Consider the following 16846-nt stretch of genomic DNA (forward strand, 5'->3'; position numbering starts at 1 on the left):
ATCTCTAATCCAGAACTTCAAGATACTTGCTCCAAATCCCCAAATGGACAAACGATTATTATAATGTCTTTAGCCAATAAAGTCAGAAGAACTTTGCACCAAGACAAAAGTGACCAGGGTTTTTATCTTTGTCCCTATGGTGCCCAGCCAGTATAGGCACATGGTCAATATTGGATGGAAATATATTGAAAAATAAGATAATAAAGTATATGGCACCCTAGGTCCATGTAATACCTTTATTTTACTGATAAAAATAAAAATGTGAAGCACCAAGGCTAACACCAAGCAACCCATCCAATGTCTCACAGTAGTAGAAAGGGGTTTGAATCTTGGTTTTTACACCGAATTCCTTATTTCTTTAACCAAACCATGCTTACACACTAGGAGTTCTTTCACTTTGATGAAATGAATCTGGACATCATCACTATTATCATCATCATCATCTTCATCCCAACAATAGTAAAACCACATTTTATAGAGCAATTTTTTCTTTCTAATACACTCAAACTAATAAAAAATATTTACCAACTATATTATAGGTACAAAGAGTCCTATAAATTTTGTTTGCTCATAAAGTGAAACTATGTCTCCTTCCTCTGGAACATCCAGCAGTGATTCTTACAATGCTTTCAGCACAATAGTGATCATGCTATGGACTAGCGAACTATGACAGGGCTCTTATAATAAAGATTCCAAAAGCTTTACCTTTTTTGTCTTGAAAAACTTTTTTAAGGTTGAAAAAGAGTTGGAAGAGAAGCTGAAAACATAGGAATAGGTGGAATGCACCTGTTTAGGCAGCTGGGTCTAAGCAGAAGTGAGCAATAGAAAGTCTGAAAGAAAAAGAAACAGGAAAACAAGACAACAAAGGGAAAAAGCAAGAGGATGGCATCTACTTCCCAGGTTTTCACATTAGAAGAGGTGCATGAAGGGAAATCAGTATGATGGTCAATTTTGTGTTCTTTTATCTTCTCTTGCACTCCCTGAGACTTCATGCTTTTTTCTCCCCTTCTTTCTCCTCCTTCCCCTTCTTTTTTTAGGAAAGGATGTATCAATCATTTGTATCTTAGAAAGAATTTGAACTTTCCCAGAAAAATGAGGATTTCAGCCTTTTGAGCAAGCTAGAGAAGACACAGTGAATAGAATGCTGGTGCTTGGAGTCAGGAAGCCCTCAATTCCTGGCTGAGTGTACCTAAACCAACCTCAGTTTCCTCAGTTGTAAAATAAATAGCATCTACCCCTCATGGTTGTTATGAGGAATTACTAACCATATCATATGATTGTGGGGAAAAAATTCCCTAGAGCCTCAGTTTCATCTAAAAAAATGGGGATGATATTTGCCCTGTTTTTAGTGGTTATTAAAGTTCTCTGTAAACGCAAATTGTCATTAACAATCAACAAATGAGATGATTGGATATATGTGTGTATAACTGTTCTCTACCTTACGTTGGTCTTTTGTTTTTAACTAATGGTTGCTGTCATTATTGAAACAAATGTACCCAGCAATTTGGCAGAAATAAAAATTATGTTTCTGTTAACTCTTTTGTTCCAGAGGCCAATCATGAGTTTCACTAAATCTTTTGACACTTTAAGAACCCTTGACGATACATTAGATTCAAGAAAAGAAATGTAAACCCAGGCACACTCAAGACATCTGCATTTTGCTGATGATTATTAGATAGTTCTTTAGACAAATATAAGCCAAGCTAGGACGTGATTTATATATAAAATTCAAAAAGCTGTTGCGTAGCTCAGGCCTAAAAAAGCAAAGGGGTGCTGTTACAGGAGATGTGCAATCACAACCATGGCTTGGTCCCTTTGAGACATTGTCTATTAAGTCCCAGTCCATGCATTCAGCCTTTAAACCTCAGAACTTAGTATATATTTCAGTAATTAAATCTTGAACAATATCTAAGCTTGTTTCATTCCTCATTCCTAGAATCTTGGCCTTTTCCATTGCTAAATATAATACATGCCTGTGTGTGGAAAGGGATATCAGCTTACAAGAACACTATTATCTCACAGAACTCTTGCCAAAGGGAGGGTAGTTTACTCAGGACATTATTAGTGGAGACAGCTACCATGAGTCTAGAAGTAACAACAAGGAAGAAAAAAAGTCAGCAATTTTGGCTTTACTATCAGCTAACTATATAGTGTTTTTTAGTCCCTTTGAAACACGATGCTCTGGAATTATATGTAACAAAATACCTGATAGTGTAGCACAAGACACAAGAAATATTTAGGATCATAGGAACATAAAAGCATAGATTTAGAGCTGGAAAGGATCTCAGACTTTATAATCAACTTATTTGAAAGAAGAAACTGAGATACAAAACTTAAGTGACTTGTCCAAGATCTCATGAAAGTCCACGTCCCTGTAAAATTAGGACAATTTTAATTCATTAAATTCAAGATGGGATTTGAACCCAGGACCTTTGTGACCTCTGTTCAGAAGTAGTATGTGGGGAAAAAAAAGAAAAGAAATAGTATGTAGCTCCAAGAAGTCCAATAGAGATTTCTAGAGGAAGTGAGATGGGCTGATTTCAACAGAAACAGAGAAAGATATTTAGAACCTGAAGGAATCTTATATCCAACACTCTGAAAGGAGAAATGACTTGGCCAAAATCATAGAGCTAATAAATGGCAGGGCAGGACACCGTCTTTCACACTGATTTCACATTCTTCCCTTTTACCCCTCTTTAGTCCATAAAAGCTGGAGGGCCTATGGTTCCTTGTACTCAGCATGCCTTGTTCCTCCTGTCTGTGCCCTCATGTTTCCTTCTCTTCCACTTCTTAGAATCTGTAACTCTGCTCAAAGTTCCACCTAAGGGGTCACTTCTTACAAAAGGCCATTCCTGATCTCCTCAGTTAGGGCTCTTCCAGAACCCAGAAACTCCTTTATATATTATTTATAACATGTTATATGCATATATATATATATATTTATATATTTATTACTTTATATATATTTTACCTTTGCATATCTGTGGACAAGTTGTTCTCCCAGTAGAATTGAGGATGGGAATTAATTCAATTTTGTTTTTGTTACCACATGCAGACAGGTGTCATATTTAATAATAATATAATTTAATTATCATATTTAATAATAACTAGCAGAATGCTTAGCACATGGCTGGTGTCTGATAAATTCTTGATGAATGAATGAATGTTTTATCTAAAATAATTATAGTAAATCTCATTACTTCAGTTTTGATATCTTCCACTTAAAACTTTTCTACCTCTTGGGTTGGGCCATATTATTTTACATGTTCCCTCGGCCATATTATTTTACATGTTTCCTCAAGGCTAAAGACTCATATCCCAAGTTACAACAAAACATTCCAGGCATAAAAAACTCAAAAGTTGAGACAAAAGAAGTAGGGGAAATATTTTTTAAAAAATAAACATTAAGTTTAAGGAAGAAGATGCCCTAACAATTTTCAAACTCAAATGTGAAGATCTTTTTTTATAAGAAGAGATGGAAAAAAGTCAAAGCCACCTCCAGGCAAACAATAATAACATGTTTACAATGTGAGGATTTATAAAAATATTTTCTTCACAAAACTGTGGGGTAGATAATAAAAGAGTTATTATTTTCATTTTTAAAGTGAGAAAACTGAGGCTTAAAAAGCAAATTTGGTTTTCCTTCCATCACCATGAAAGAAAGAGGGAAAGAAAGGGATAAAAGAAAGGGAGGAAGGAAAGAAGAAAAGAAAGGAAACAAAGAAAGAAGGAAAGAAGGAAGTGCATTTTTTAGATGAAGGAATTAAGGCTCTACAATATTGTATAGTAGGTACTTAATAAATAATGAATTCTTGACCTTTGTGTGACTTTTAGGCAGTGATCTCAAATCAGTTTACTTCACTACTCTGAGACTCAATTTTCTCAGCTGAAAATGAGAGGAAGTTGGGTTCTAGGACATCAAAGATCTCTTCAAGCTCTAAAGCTATTTATCATGCTATGACTTTGTTTTACTTCTCTTTCTTATAGAAAGGCTTCCTTTCCATTTCTTTCTAATATTTCTCTTTAGACTTTTCTTCCTTTCTTCTGGAGTCATTGTATTCTAATTCATAATTCATAGCATTTGCTGTCATGAAAACTAGGGGAAAAAACAATGAAACTCTAAAATATTAAAATGAAGAAAATTCCTGAATGATTAAGACCCACCCTGAATCTCGTGCAATGCTTTTGCTTAGTTTAAAAACCTGGTAACTTTGGACTCAATTCATAAATAAACCATATGCATATGCATGCATACATATATACACAATCACAGAAACAGAGGCAGAGAGTGAGCCTGGGCCAACTATAAATTGCATATATTGTAAAGCAAGTATCAATTGGTAGGAGTTCCTTATAGCAATGAAAGCATGAGTCCAGTCCATAAAAGTTACCAGACTGCTTTGCTTTGGAGTAAAAAGTACACATACCTCAAATAATTTTGAAGGACTTAGAAAAAAAAAAAACTTTTGCTAACTGACAAAAGCAAAAATAAATATTTTTAAATATGCATACTTATGTTATTTACAATCCTGAAGTACTTTTAATCTCCTGGACAATTAAAGAAAATTACCAGACCATGAAATGTTTCTACCAATCCCTCCTTCCCTAGATAATTGCTATTGCTGCTTTTCAGCCATTTTTCAATTGCGTACAACTGTTCCTTACTCCGTTTGGGGTTTTCTTGACAAAGATACTGGAGTGGTTGCTCATTTTACAGATGAGGAACCCGAGACAAGTGACTTGCCTAGGTCACACAGCCAGTGAGTCTGAGTGTGGACATAACGCAGGTGCCAGGAGCTCCACCTCTGTGTCACCTAGCTGCCTCATCCATCGACAGCACAGAAGTAAATAAGAAATAGCATCTTTCCTAACTGATCTAGCAGCACAATCAGGAAAGTGGCTATCCCAGCAAGGCAATAAATTCTTCAGAAGTCCTAAGTGTGAGGCAAGGAAGCTGGACAGATAGCTTGAACAAAAACCAGGAAACTTCTTCTTGAAAAGGCTAATAGTCCTGTTCCCTTCAGGTTGGTGCTTGGCCTGAACTTGCTCTTTGTGGTAATAAAAGCAAACTACTGTTTTTCCCAGGCTGAAGTCTCATTACCTGTGTTTTCCCACCAGTGCTTTCTTGAACTGCAGTGCGTGACAGGGCAGTGGTAGCCACAAAACAGGAGAAGAATCCACTGAAGATATTGCTGATACCAAAAGCAATAAATTCCTAGAAGAGAGAGAGACTGGTTAATTGCAAAGCTATAAATACATTCTTTAAGAGACTATATTAGGAGCAGTTTTTGGTTTTTTTTGAAGAAGCCAAACTCCTCCAGAACCTCCCAAATTTACTTTGAAAAATTTCTAGCTTAAAAAAAAAAAAAAATCAGCCTCCCCCCAAAAAAAACAACAGAAAAAAGATACTTCCCATTTGAACACACCCTACTTTATAGTACTATTGTATAAAAACCAGGTCAACTAAACTGAATGTTTGCAACCAACAAATCCATGCCATTTTTCCATTGAAGTTATTTTAAATGAGAACTGCCATAGTTGAAGGTATCCAGGAAGCAGCAAGATATTTAAAGGTTGAACTGAATTGATACCTAAGAAAAACCTCCATATTTTCAATTATTTTCCAGTTTAGAAACCTGAAATGATGGACAACAACTGACCCTGTGCGGAAATAGTGCTTTCATTGACCTAGTTTTATGCTATTACAAGTCACTCATCTCATTTTCAGTAAGCTGTTAGCCTACCTGCAGCTTTCATTTCTGCAGTTATCTGTTGCTAAAGATTTGCCATGAACTGTATTATGATAGAAAGGACTAGATTTCTGAGTGATCACCCATCATTCAACTGTTCTCATTTGCTCTGCATTTTTTTTTTCAGAAACATGCACTACTTGTAAACTTATTTGCGTTTTTTTTTTTTAAGGTAGTATTTAGCTCTAAGAATACCATAACTATTCTATTCCATCCAATGAAGTGCACATTTAAAGACTTTCATTTTAAATCTTATTTGACATTAACAGAAATTGCTGCATTGAAAATACTGCTTATTAAAAAATAACACACTTTGAGAAGATTTTGAGCTAGGTAAAATGTTCAAAAGAATGATAAATGTACACATTATTCATTATTTGAGTGCATAAATGATTTAAAAAATCAGGTTTGCCCCAAAGTGAGGCAGTATGGATTAGTGGTCTTGAGTAAGGAAGATATAAGTTCAAGTCCCTCATTCAAAACATACTAACTGTGTAATTCTGGACACTTTTATTTAATTTCCTTGTGTCCCATTTAACTCTCTAAAATTATAAGTCAGCACTGGTAATTGGATGTTTCTCATTAGAAATTTCCTACACCAGTGAAATCACAGCTCCTGGTCATCTCACCTCAAACAATAATAATAATAATCTTAAAAGTATAAAATGATGATATCTACATTGTCCCTCAAAATAATCTCAAGTTGATAAGTATTGGAGTACATTTAAAAGAGAATCAGTCTAGTAATAGTATTCTTAATAGAAGAGGCAGATGAATATCAACTCTTTTCAGATTTAAATTTTTCTAATTTGGCAGAAGTGGGCAAAGTGCCCAAGATGTTGAATTTGCTTCAAGAGCATCAGATTCCAAGAGTATTAATAGTGCTTTAGTCCTTCAGCATTTAATTAGTTTAGCACCTACTTAATCAAATTAGTCAAAATTGGAAGCTACCATCCTTTGACTCTCATGACAAGTTTTCTCAATAGCAGAATCCTGGTACCCTAGATGCTCTGTCTCTACCACCTCCTAGGAACCAAACTGCCTTTCCTGACCTTGTACCCTATTAAAACAAGGACATGCTTCATGGTGTGTGCCCTGGTTTAATTTGTGGCCTTTGCCCCAAGTACAAAAATTTCTGGTTACAATTCTGCTCAAAGGTCCAATTCTAAAATGTTGTTTTGTAACAGGGGTAAACATACCTGATTCCCATCAATGGTGTAATCATACTTGGTAGCGTAGACTTTCCCTACAGACACAGCAATTGCATAGGCTACCACAGCAATGGAAAATGAAGCAGTAGCCATCTGAGAAAATAAGTTTACTGCTGGAATAGTAGGGGGCAAAAACCTATTGGATTATAAAAAAGAAAAAGCATTCATCACACTTGCCTACAGTTGATAATATCTCTTCTACTTGCCAAGTAATCTCTAAATTCACATGTACAATATATGTAAAAGCATAACTCAAATGTCATATGGAAATATGGGATATTCTAAAACTGTATCTTATTCACATTATTTTTATTATTGCTTTTCATAAAGGTTAATTTCTTTATGGTTAAACTTAATTCTTTTGGGACTCCCAAAGGTTATGGTCCCATTTGTACCTCTGAAAAAAACTAAATCTGGACTTAGTAACGTTATAAATAATAACTCACATATAGATAGTGCTTTAAGGTCTGCAAACCTTTTCTCACAACAACTCCTTTGGGAAAGATAATATTACTGTCCCCTTTTGAGATATGAGGAAAATGAGTCAATATTAGAGCCAATATTTGAAACTCAATCTCCTGAGATAGTGAGGTAGCAAGGTGAACAAAAGGCTGGACCTGAAGTCAGAAAGATCTCAAATCTAGCTTCAGTCAAATCCTAGCTTTGTGGCCCTGAGCAACTCGTTTGCCCTGTTTGCCCTCAATTTTCTCATCTATAAAATGATCTAGAGGAGAAAAATTGTAAACCATTCCAATATTTTGGCCAAGAAAACTCCAAATGGGGTCACAAAGAGTTGAGAATGATTGAACAATAACTCCTAACTGTAAATCTAATGCTCTTTCCATGACACCATCAAGTGCCATGTCACTTGGGCCTTCTGGCAAGGCCTTTTTCCTAAATTCTCTTGGGTTTTAATACATACTTCTACAACATGATGAGAAGTATTTAACTTGTACATAGAAAGATTGGAATGACTGAGATGTCTAGTGAGAAATTCATGTCTTTGTGAAAATCCATATCATGATCCAAGTGTTTCAGAGATTAAAGGAGATTGTTTGTTCTACCAGTTTTATAATATACTATCTTCAAGACAAAGAAAATATCACATTTGCTCTGAGATCATGTGCTAAGTTATTATTCCCCAGGAAATTTGCAGAGATGATCTAATATTCAGACAGAGGAGAAACCTACATAGTAGTATAATATGGGACATTAGTCTTATGTCTTAACATAATTAAGTCTTAACTAGTATCTTTCATCTAAATACTGATTACTGAAATTCCCTTAAAGAAACTTCATCCTATGATTTCATAAAGGCCTGGAAATTCTTATATGAACTGATACTAAGTGAAGTGAATAGAACCAAGAGAATACTGTACACAGCAAAAAGAAAAAGTATGAGATGATCAACTGTGATGTACTTGGCTCTTTTCAACAATGAGATGATTCAGGCCAATTCCAATAGACATGTGAGGAGAAAACAGAGAGAGGGCTATGGAGACTGAAGGTGTATCACAACATATTTTCACTTTTTTGTTGTCGTTTACTAGCTTTTTTTTTCTTTCTCTTTTTTTTTTCTTTTTTGATCTGATTTTTCTTGTGCAGCATGATAATTGTGAAGATATGTATAGAAGAATTGCACATGTTTAACATATATTGAATTACTTGCTGCCTTAGGGGAAAGATGGGGGAAGGAAGAGAGAAAATTTTGGAACAAGATTTTCAAGATGAATGTTGAAAACTATCTTTGCTTATATTTTGAAAATAAAAAGCTATAATTTAAAAAAAAGGAAGAAACATCATCCTATAAATAGATTGTTGTTTGTCTCCTTATTCCCAGTTCACAACCAAGGCTCCTCTCCTATCAGCTCTAAAAATCTTATTTGTTGTTAAGTGTCCTTAAGTTCAATGACATCAGGGGGATGTTGTCTTGATTTATTTAAGTGAGACAATTATGCAGTGTCATCAATCCCACTCTCTCCTATAGAATAATGAGTCTAATAGGTCAGAACAATTGGTGATGACTCAAGATGTAGTAGCAAGGGCTCCTTTCCCTGACCAATTCTTTTATTAAGACAAAGGAAGCCATTTTTTATCTCAATTCCTACTTAGCTTTTAATCACAGAATGGATGTTGCCTAGCTTAAAAAGATTAAGGTCTCCAACTGCAATTGAAGAAAAGTACCTCTGAGAAAAGTAATATGCTAGTTTAAATTTTACATAGTGAGTAGAACCAAGAGAACATTGTACACAGAAGCAATAAAATTATGTGACAATCAATTCCGATGGACATGGCTCTTTTCAATAATGAGATGATTCAGGCCAAATCCAATAGATTTGTGATGGAGAGAGCACCTGCATCCCGAGAGAGGACTGTGGGGACTGAATGTGGACCACAACATAGTATTTTCTCCTTTTTTGTTGTTTGCTTGTTTTTTCTTCTTTCTCATTTTTTCCCTTTTTAGTCTGATTTTTCTTATGCAATATGATAATTGTGGAAATGTGTATAGAGAATTACACATGTTTAACCTATGTTGGATTACTGCTGTCTGGGGGAAAGGTGGGAGAAAATTTTTGGAACACAAAGTTTTGCAAGAGTGAATGTTGAAAACTATCTTTGCTTATATTTTGAAAATAAAAAAGCTATTATTAAAAACAACAAAAAAGAAAAGTTCCTCTCCAATCAGTGCTCCCAACTTCTTTTCATTTCACTGCCTTCTGACTTCACATTCTCGCTTCTGACCCCATGATTCCACTGAAACTGTTCTTTCCAGTTACAGGTGACCTCTTCATTGCTAAATGGCTTTCCTCACTTCCTGACCTCTCTGCCAGCCTTTAATACCATTGATCAAACTTGTTTTCTTGATACTGTTTTCCTCTATACCTTTTTGTAACACTGCTCTCTCTTAGCTGTCTTCCTAATTATCTGACTGCTTCTTCTCAGTTTCCTTTGCTGTATCTGAACCAGGTCCTGTCTAAAAGTCACAAGTACCCTCCTCCCCGAGTCTTCTTTTCTATCTGTCTCTATATTTGTGTCTGTGTCTTTCTCCTATTTCATTTGATTCTCAAAACATTTATCTAGTCCTAACCTCTCTTTTAACCTTGTTTCCTATCTCCAATTGTCTATTAAACATTGCAAACTAGATGTCTCACAGACATTTTAAATTCATTGTATCAAAAACAGAATTCATTATATTCCTCTTTCCCAATTTTCCTGTACCACCATCCTCCAAGTGACCCAGGCTCACAAACCAGATGTCATTCTTGACTCCTCAACTCTCTGCTGCCCCTTATATCCCATCACTTGTCAAGTCTTATAATTTCTACTTTCTGCCTCCAAGAGATCCCTGTGTAAGTTCCCTTCTGCCACTACCACCAGCCTGACCCAAGCCTTTATCAACTCACTCTTAAATTATTGCGATAGCCTTCTGGTTAGTTTCCCTGCCTTCAAGATTCTTTTTTTTTTTTTTTTTTTTTTAATGTAAATAGTATATTTTTATACAAATATCTCATTCTATGTTCACAACAAACCCTGTAAGTTAGGCGTTGTTATTATTCTGATTTTATAGTTGAGGAAACTGAGGCAGGAAAAGAATTAAACGACCAACCCAGGTTACATATCCAGTAAATGTCCAGATTTGAACTTGTGTTCTTGACTCCAGTCCAACCTTCTATCCATTGTACCAACTACCTGCCTCTTTTGGCAAAGAAGGAAGAAAAAGATTTAAGAGAAGAACATGATAACAGTGATTAAGAGTTGAAGGAAAAAATTCATCTTGTTATGGTGAAAGAATAATGATGTAGAATGCAGCAAATAGTGCAGAGGATTTAAAATCAGAATCCTAGCTCTGTTTCTTTCTTTTCCTTTGAGTGACTTTCAATAGGTCATTTCTTTGGCTGCAATTTCCTCAGCTATAAAACAATAGGGATTGCACCAGATGGGCTTTAAGAGCTTTTCTAGCTCTAAATCCTAAATTTCTATAATCATTTGGTGATAAGGAGTAATTGCAGGGAAAACAAAAGGTTGGATTTCCATTAAATGATAAATATCTACAAGACTTCCCCTAGAGGCCCCATTTCACTCAACTCCCAAAGTCACGGGCAGATAATCTCTTAGCAAGAACAATAGTTACAAGGTGTTTTCCCCAACCCTGGGATAACTCTCCCACAAATACACTCAGAATCTCGGTAATATGTTGACATTAACCTAAAAGTACAATGATACAAAGGAACATATGTGGTCAAAACAACTCACAACTCTTAAACTGAAGAGCCTCAATGTCCTTTCTCTCTCCAGAGGTTCTTCCCAAGTTAACTGTAGGGCATGTTTTCCAGTGATGGATGAATCAATTAGCGGCTCAGCTGGGAAATCTGTCGGACTAGCCAGACCAAGAACCAACTATCTAGGCCAATTTGCTGCTGGAGTGGGTAGAGCAAGTCACTTGGAAGCTGTTTGCTTCTCACCAGGCTCTCGTTGCCAGGCAAAGATGCTGGGTTGGTTAATTGGCTGGCCTTTTAAGCTCAAAGAGCATTAGTCTTTTTTCCACCTTCAGGTACTAGTTTAACTGGGTGGGACTGCATTCTTTTCGGTTGGAGTGTTACAGATAATAAGAGGACCCTTGGCTTGGGATCAGTGGAAACTTTTTCCCTTTGCTTCCATCAGTCTCAGTTCTGAGGTGATTTGTCACATGCAGGCGAGAAATGAGAGAAGACTTAGCTCTCTGGTCAACAAATTCTTGCAGTCTCTCTCAAAAGTCCTTTCCCTCTGCACTCCAAGTAGCCTTAGTGTGATTAATTTCAATTCAATCAGTACACCTTCCAGCTATCCTTTGAAAACCTTATGTATATGTGTAGAAAGCACAAAAGCTAAAAGTCAATCTATGACCGGGAGGAAAATCCGCTGTCTCTACTTGTAAATGAAATATCCTGCCCATTCTAGGAAGGTCAACTTTACATCACAAGGATTTTCCAGTCTCAGTCCTTTAGTCCCAGTAGACTTTCAGCTTTTGCTGAAGTCTCACTGGGAAATTCTTTCTTATAGATATTATATTCCAAATGCCAAATAATAGCATACTCTTAAAACTTTTAGAGTACTTTACAGTTTTGAAAAGTCCTTCCTAGTCTTTTAATGTCAGGTGTGGAAAGAAATCCAATCATATCATTTTACAGAAATGGGTCCAAAGAGAGACTAATGTAGATGGAGCTTCATGTAATCCAATATTTTCCAGCAAGATTTCCCATGAATGCAAATGAATTCTACCTCATTTTTTCCTTCAGGAAAAAGTTCCTCACCACCATTCTTAAGATCAATCCTTTAAGGAGAATGATTTAGCAAGATCTAAATCCCACAAACATGAAAAGTTAGAAGCTTGCCAATATTTTCTTTCCTTATTAAGTGTTATATTTATTTTGGCTGTTTTGGATGAACATTAGAAGACTCAAGAAAAACAACTTGTTAGAGTTTTTTTGCACTTCAGAAAGATGCATAATACAATTTAGAAAAATCTAGTCATATTTCAGGTTTGAAGAAAATCTACCAACATCTCTGAGTTTTTTTTTCCAAAAGCCACCAAGACTTTGCTGCTATAGTATTTCCCTTCCCCTATCTGAATATCTTCCTTGAATAGTAAACTAGGTGTTTTTCTACAGCTATGAAGAAATTTGTGTCTTATTTTTGGCCAAATATTTGATTGACTTAGGTTATTTTGGCTAGTAGGCCATGCATTTATTCTTCCTACCAAGCCAATGGGAAAGACAGGACATAGGTTATTACCCTAATTTTATCTGAGACACAGACAATGAGGAGACTTTTTCAAGATTACTTGAATTCTTCATGAAAGACTTTCAAATCAGAATAGAGATCTATCTATATATGCCTAAGCTATGACTCTTCTCACAACAACAACTTGAAGCAATATCTATCAACCCCATTTTAATTGGTGGATGCCATCCAAAAATTTCAATGCTGCAAATATAAGCTTCAAAAGATTATAAAGAGAATGAACTAAATGCAAAATTCAAACCATAGAAACACAAACTGAGACCTCAGAGGGACCTCAGCAGTTGTCGTGTAAATAAACAGGGAAACTGATACTCAGAGAGGTTTTTTCTTCCCCAAGGTCACATAAACAAGAAATAGCTGATCTGAGATTTGAAAACCGATTCTCCGATTCTTTCCAGGATACTATGCTATCCAGAATAGTCTCAGCTTTAGCACCCTCTGCAAGTTCTAGCTAAGAACTTTTGCACTTTTGCACTTTTAAAAGAGAATAAAAAAAAATAAACTACAAGCTATGTTCAAAAAAAGAGAGCTCTCTTTAGTCTAGATGATATTATTAGTTCCTTTACTCTTTATACAAGGGAATATTTCTTTTAGATTTGTACCTCCGTGATCAGGGACATTGAAGGAACACACTCCTAAAAAGCAATAAAGGGCTCTGTTTAAATGGAAAATATTGTGTTAAGATGAACATATTAGTATTGCCAAAGAAGGATACCCTACTCACCCCCTTGGAATGGATTTAACAATGCCAGCATTGTACTTTTTTTCTAGGTCGACTCCATATGAAATGGCTGTAGCTACAATTGTCTAAAATAAAGCAGAAAAAATAGAGAAAGAGAGGGAAAAAAAAAACCCTCTGATTTTTAAAAATCTCTCTTCTTGCCATATGGCCACTATCTATGTAAATAAATATTCTACTTACCACAATCACTTCTATAGGAATAGGAACAGGAATTTTGTGTTTGAATCGATCATTTATTTCCTTAACAACCATGCAGATAATGATAGTAAGTAGTCCAGCAACTAAATCTGCAATGTTTGTGGAACCAATGTTCTCAAATATCTCAACCAGAGTCTATAAAAAAGGAAAGCAATTCACTTTAAAAACTGTATTAAAAGTTTAACAGTGAACATTATTACAACCAATTCAATCTGCTTAGTAACTATTTTACATTTAAGTTAATTACAATTCAGAATGTATTAAAATAATTATTTGGTTACAGTATTCTTTTCGTGTATGCCTAGGAGCTCTGCTTTTTTTTTTCCCGGTCTGTAATATTTTAAGTTTTACCAGATTCTTTATATTCCCTATAATAGCTGGTCCATGCTAATTTTTTTCTATTGCAAAAAATATCCCTTTTGTCACAGATTATCAAGCTGTAAACTTATGTAAGCACTGTGATGCCATCACATTACATACTATTTTCCTAGATACACTATTGTGTTAGTAGTGATTGTACAGAGGTAGCTCAATGCATCAGATTTCTTATTATTAAACCATAAGCAATGGCTAACATTCTAGATTCAGAGTAGTTTGAAAGTACTGACATAGATTGAAGAATAAAAAGTTAAAACAATTCACATGATGGCTAAAACATTGTAATGGAAAACAACTTTAAAATATAGGACTTCTGATCCATCTAATGACCAACCATGACTCCAGAAGACCAGTGATAAAAAAATCTTCCTTTCTCTTGAGAGGTAGGGGCTAGAGATGCAAAATGAGACATCCATTTTCAGATACAAACAAGATGTGTATTTGTTTTGCTCAGCTATGATTAATTTTTTACAGGGAAGAATTCAAAAAAATTTTTTGAAAGAGAAGAACTGTAAAACGAGATGAGGATTTGGTGAAAATGCTTTAAAAAGTATAAATGACACACTTTTTTTAAATGAACACTGAAAGGAATTTTTTAAAAATTTTTAAATAGCTGTGTCTAATTAAAGATCACAGTTTTATATACACTTCTGTTTTTTCTGTTCTTCTTTGTATGTAGAAATATACATGTTTATGAATATTTGTGAAATTCAAAATAATTTTTAAAAATTTTAAATATATCTTTTCTAAGCTATACAGTAATGACTTTAGCAATAGAATCCTGGGTCCTAACAAGAGTTGTTACCTTGTTCAATTGTGTCTAACTCTTCATGAACCCATTGGGGGTTTTCTTGGAAAAGATATTATAGTGGTTTGCCATTTCCTTGTCCAGCTCATTACAGATGAGGAAACTGAGGCAAATAGGATTAATGTCTTCTCCAAGATCACACAGTCAATGTCTGAGACTATATTTGAACTTAGATATTCCTGATCCCAGTCCCAGTGCTCTACCCATTGTGTTATTTAGAGCCCTACACTGGTAATCTGGTGACAAGGGGCCATGGGCTAGAGCACAAATCCCAGCACAAACAGCATAGAAAATTTGAGACTCAAAGTAAAATTTATGATCACATATATGACCACAAGGTTATGACAGTTTTTTATATGATTCAAACATACCCACAAAACACCTTAAACCCAATAATGTCAATTGAATGATATTTCAAGTAAAACTTTTATTTGAACCTGAATAATCTTGGTAAATGTCATAATATTCCAATTGGATTAGTATGTATAGGAGGTAACTGGGAGTTACAAGACGTATATATCAAGGCCCTTGAAAACAAGGATTGTTTAATTTTTGTCTTTATAGCAACAAAACTGACTAGAGGCCCTAGCCCATAGAAGGTGCTGAGACTATTTGAACCTTGATTCTGCAATTAGCTGTGGGACAATGAGAATAAGCCAATTTGCTTTTTAAAAACTCAACTTCCACATATAAAAAAACATGGATAATACTTGTGTTCCTTGACTCATAGAATTCTTGTGTGGAAAACATTTTACAAAGTGCCATACAGATGGTAGGAACTTTGAGATAATTAGTGTTTTTAATCAAATCCTTTCCAGCTCTAGCTATCTATGACTTTATGCCAATTTATATGCAAAAAAAAGGTCTCCATTCTCCAAAATTATCCTATCTGTATATGCTAATAAAAAAGTATGCCATGATTCACACAGAATTAGGGCTGGAAAAGGTCATAGGAGTTAGACCTGGAAGGGACTATTGAAGAAGGCTATGTGATAAAACATCTCACTTGAGAAGAATGAGACCCAAAGAAAATGAAATAACTTAGTAAAGATCACACAGGAAGTAAGTAGCAGAATCTTTAGATATGAACCCAGGCCTTCTAGGCTTTCTGATTCCAAGTCCAAGTGTCAACTGTAAAGAGATCGGTGTATTTTTGAGGCAGGTACCAACTTTACTAGAATTAAAGCATTTTTAAACTAGTTTTTCCCCTAGGGTTGGACAAGATGGCTCAAGAAAAACTAGTTTTGTTTTATAAACAGGACACTCCTGAAGGGAAAGGAACAAGCTCTTCAAAAGAATTAGAAAAGGGAAAAACCCAAAAATAATTAAGAACTTTGTTATGTCAAAGTCAGCCCTTTGGGAATTATGGATCAAGATGCTTTTACTCAGTTATTTCAGAGACAGAATCTTCACTCAACAGTGGAAGATGGTGCTTCATTTCACTTAGTCTGAATAAGTCTTTGTTTTACAGGCCCCCTTCAAAATCAAGCCAAAGCAACTGGAATCGTAGCTTACCCATTTCCAAATGGCATTCTGTACTTACAGCTCTCATGTCAATTATAAAACTATCCTCAACAAAGTAATGTCTTATTTTTCGAAAGATCTCTGACTCAGAAAATTTGATCATTCCAAATATATCTGAGAAAAGGCTGGGAAAATTGGACAATAGTCTGGCAGAAAAAGTTACATAGGAAAATATTTTTCAGCAAGTTTCTTTAATAAGGTTTTCTAAGATATATATAAAAAAATTGACTCAAATTTATAAAAACTAAACCCCAAATGATAAATGGTTGAAGGCTATGAACAAGCAGATCTCTAGGAAAGAAATCCAAACTATTTATAGCCATGAAAAAAAGTTCCAAGTCAGTATTTATTAGAGGCTTTTGTTAGAGGAAATTATTATTTATTAGAAGAAAGCAACTCATGAAAAGTGGAAAATGACAAATTTTGGAGAAGCTATGGGAAAACAGGTAGACTG

The 16846-nt window shown here is 35.0% G+C and overlaps 1 protein-coding gene across 1 annotated transcript in view; it reads right to left on the reverse strand.

Moving 5' to 3' along the window:
* Positions 1–16846, reverse strand: part of SLC26A4 (solute carrier family 26 member 4) — a 52328-nt gene that overhangs the window by 21201 nt on the left and 14281 nt on the right. Inside the window, 4 exon segments of the mRNA XM_074268346.1 lie at positions 5102–5215; positions 6950–7097; positions 13467–13549; positions 13665–13817. Coding sequence (XP_074124447.1) covers positions 5102–5215; positions 6950–7097; positions 13467–13549; positions 13665–13817 — 498 coding nt within the window.

The sequence above is a fragment of the Sminthopsis crassicaudata genome, chromosome 5 (assembly GCF_048593235.1).
Source record: "Sminthopsis crassicaudata isolate SCR6 chromosome 5, ASM4859323v1, whole genome shotgun sequence".
Lineage (NCBI taxonomy): Eukaryota > Metazoa > Chordata > Mammalia > Dasyuromorphia > Dasyuridae > Sminthopsis > Sminthopsis crassicaudata.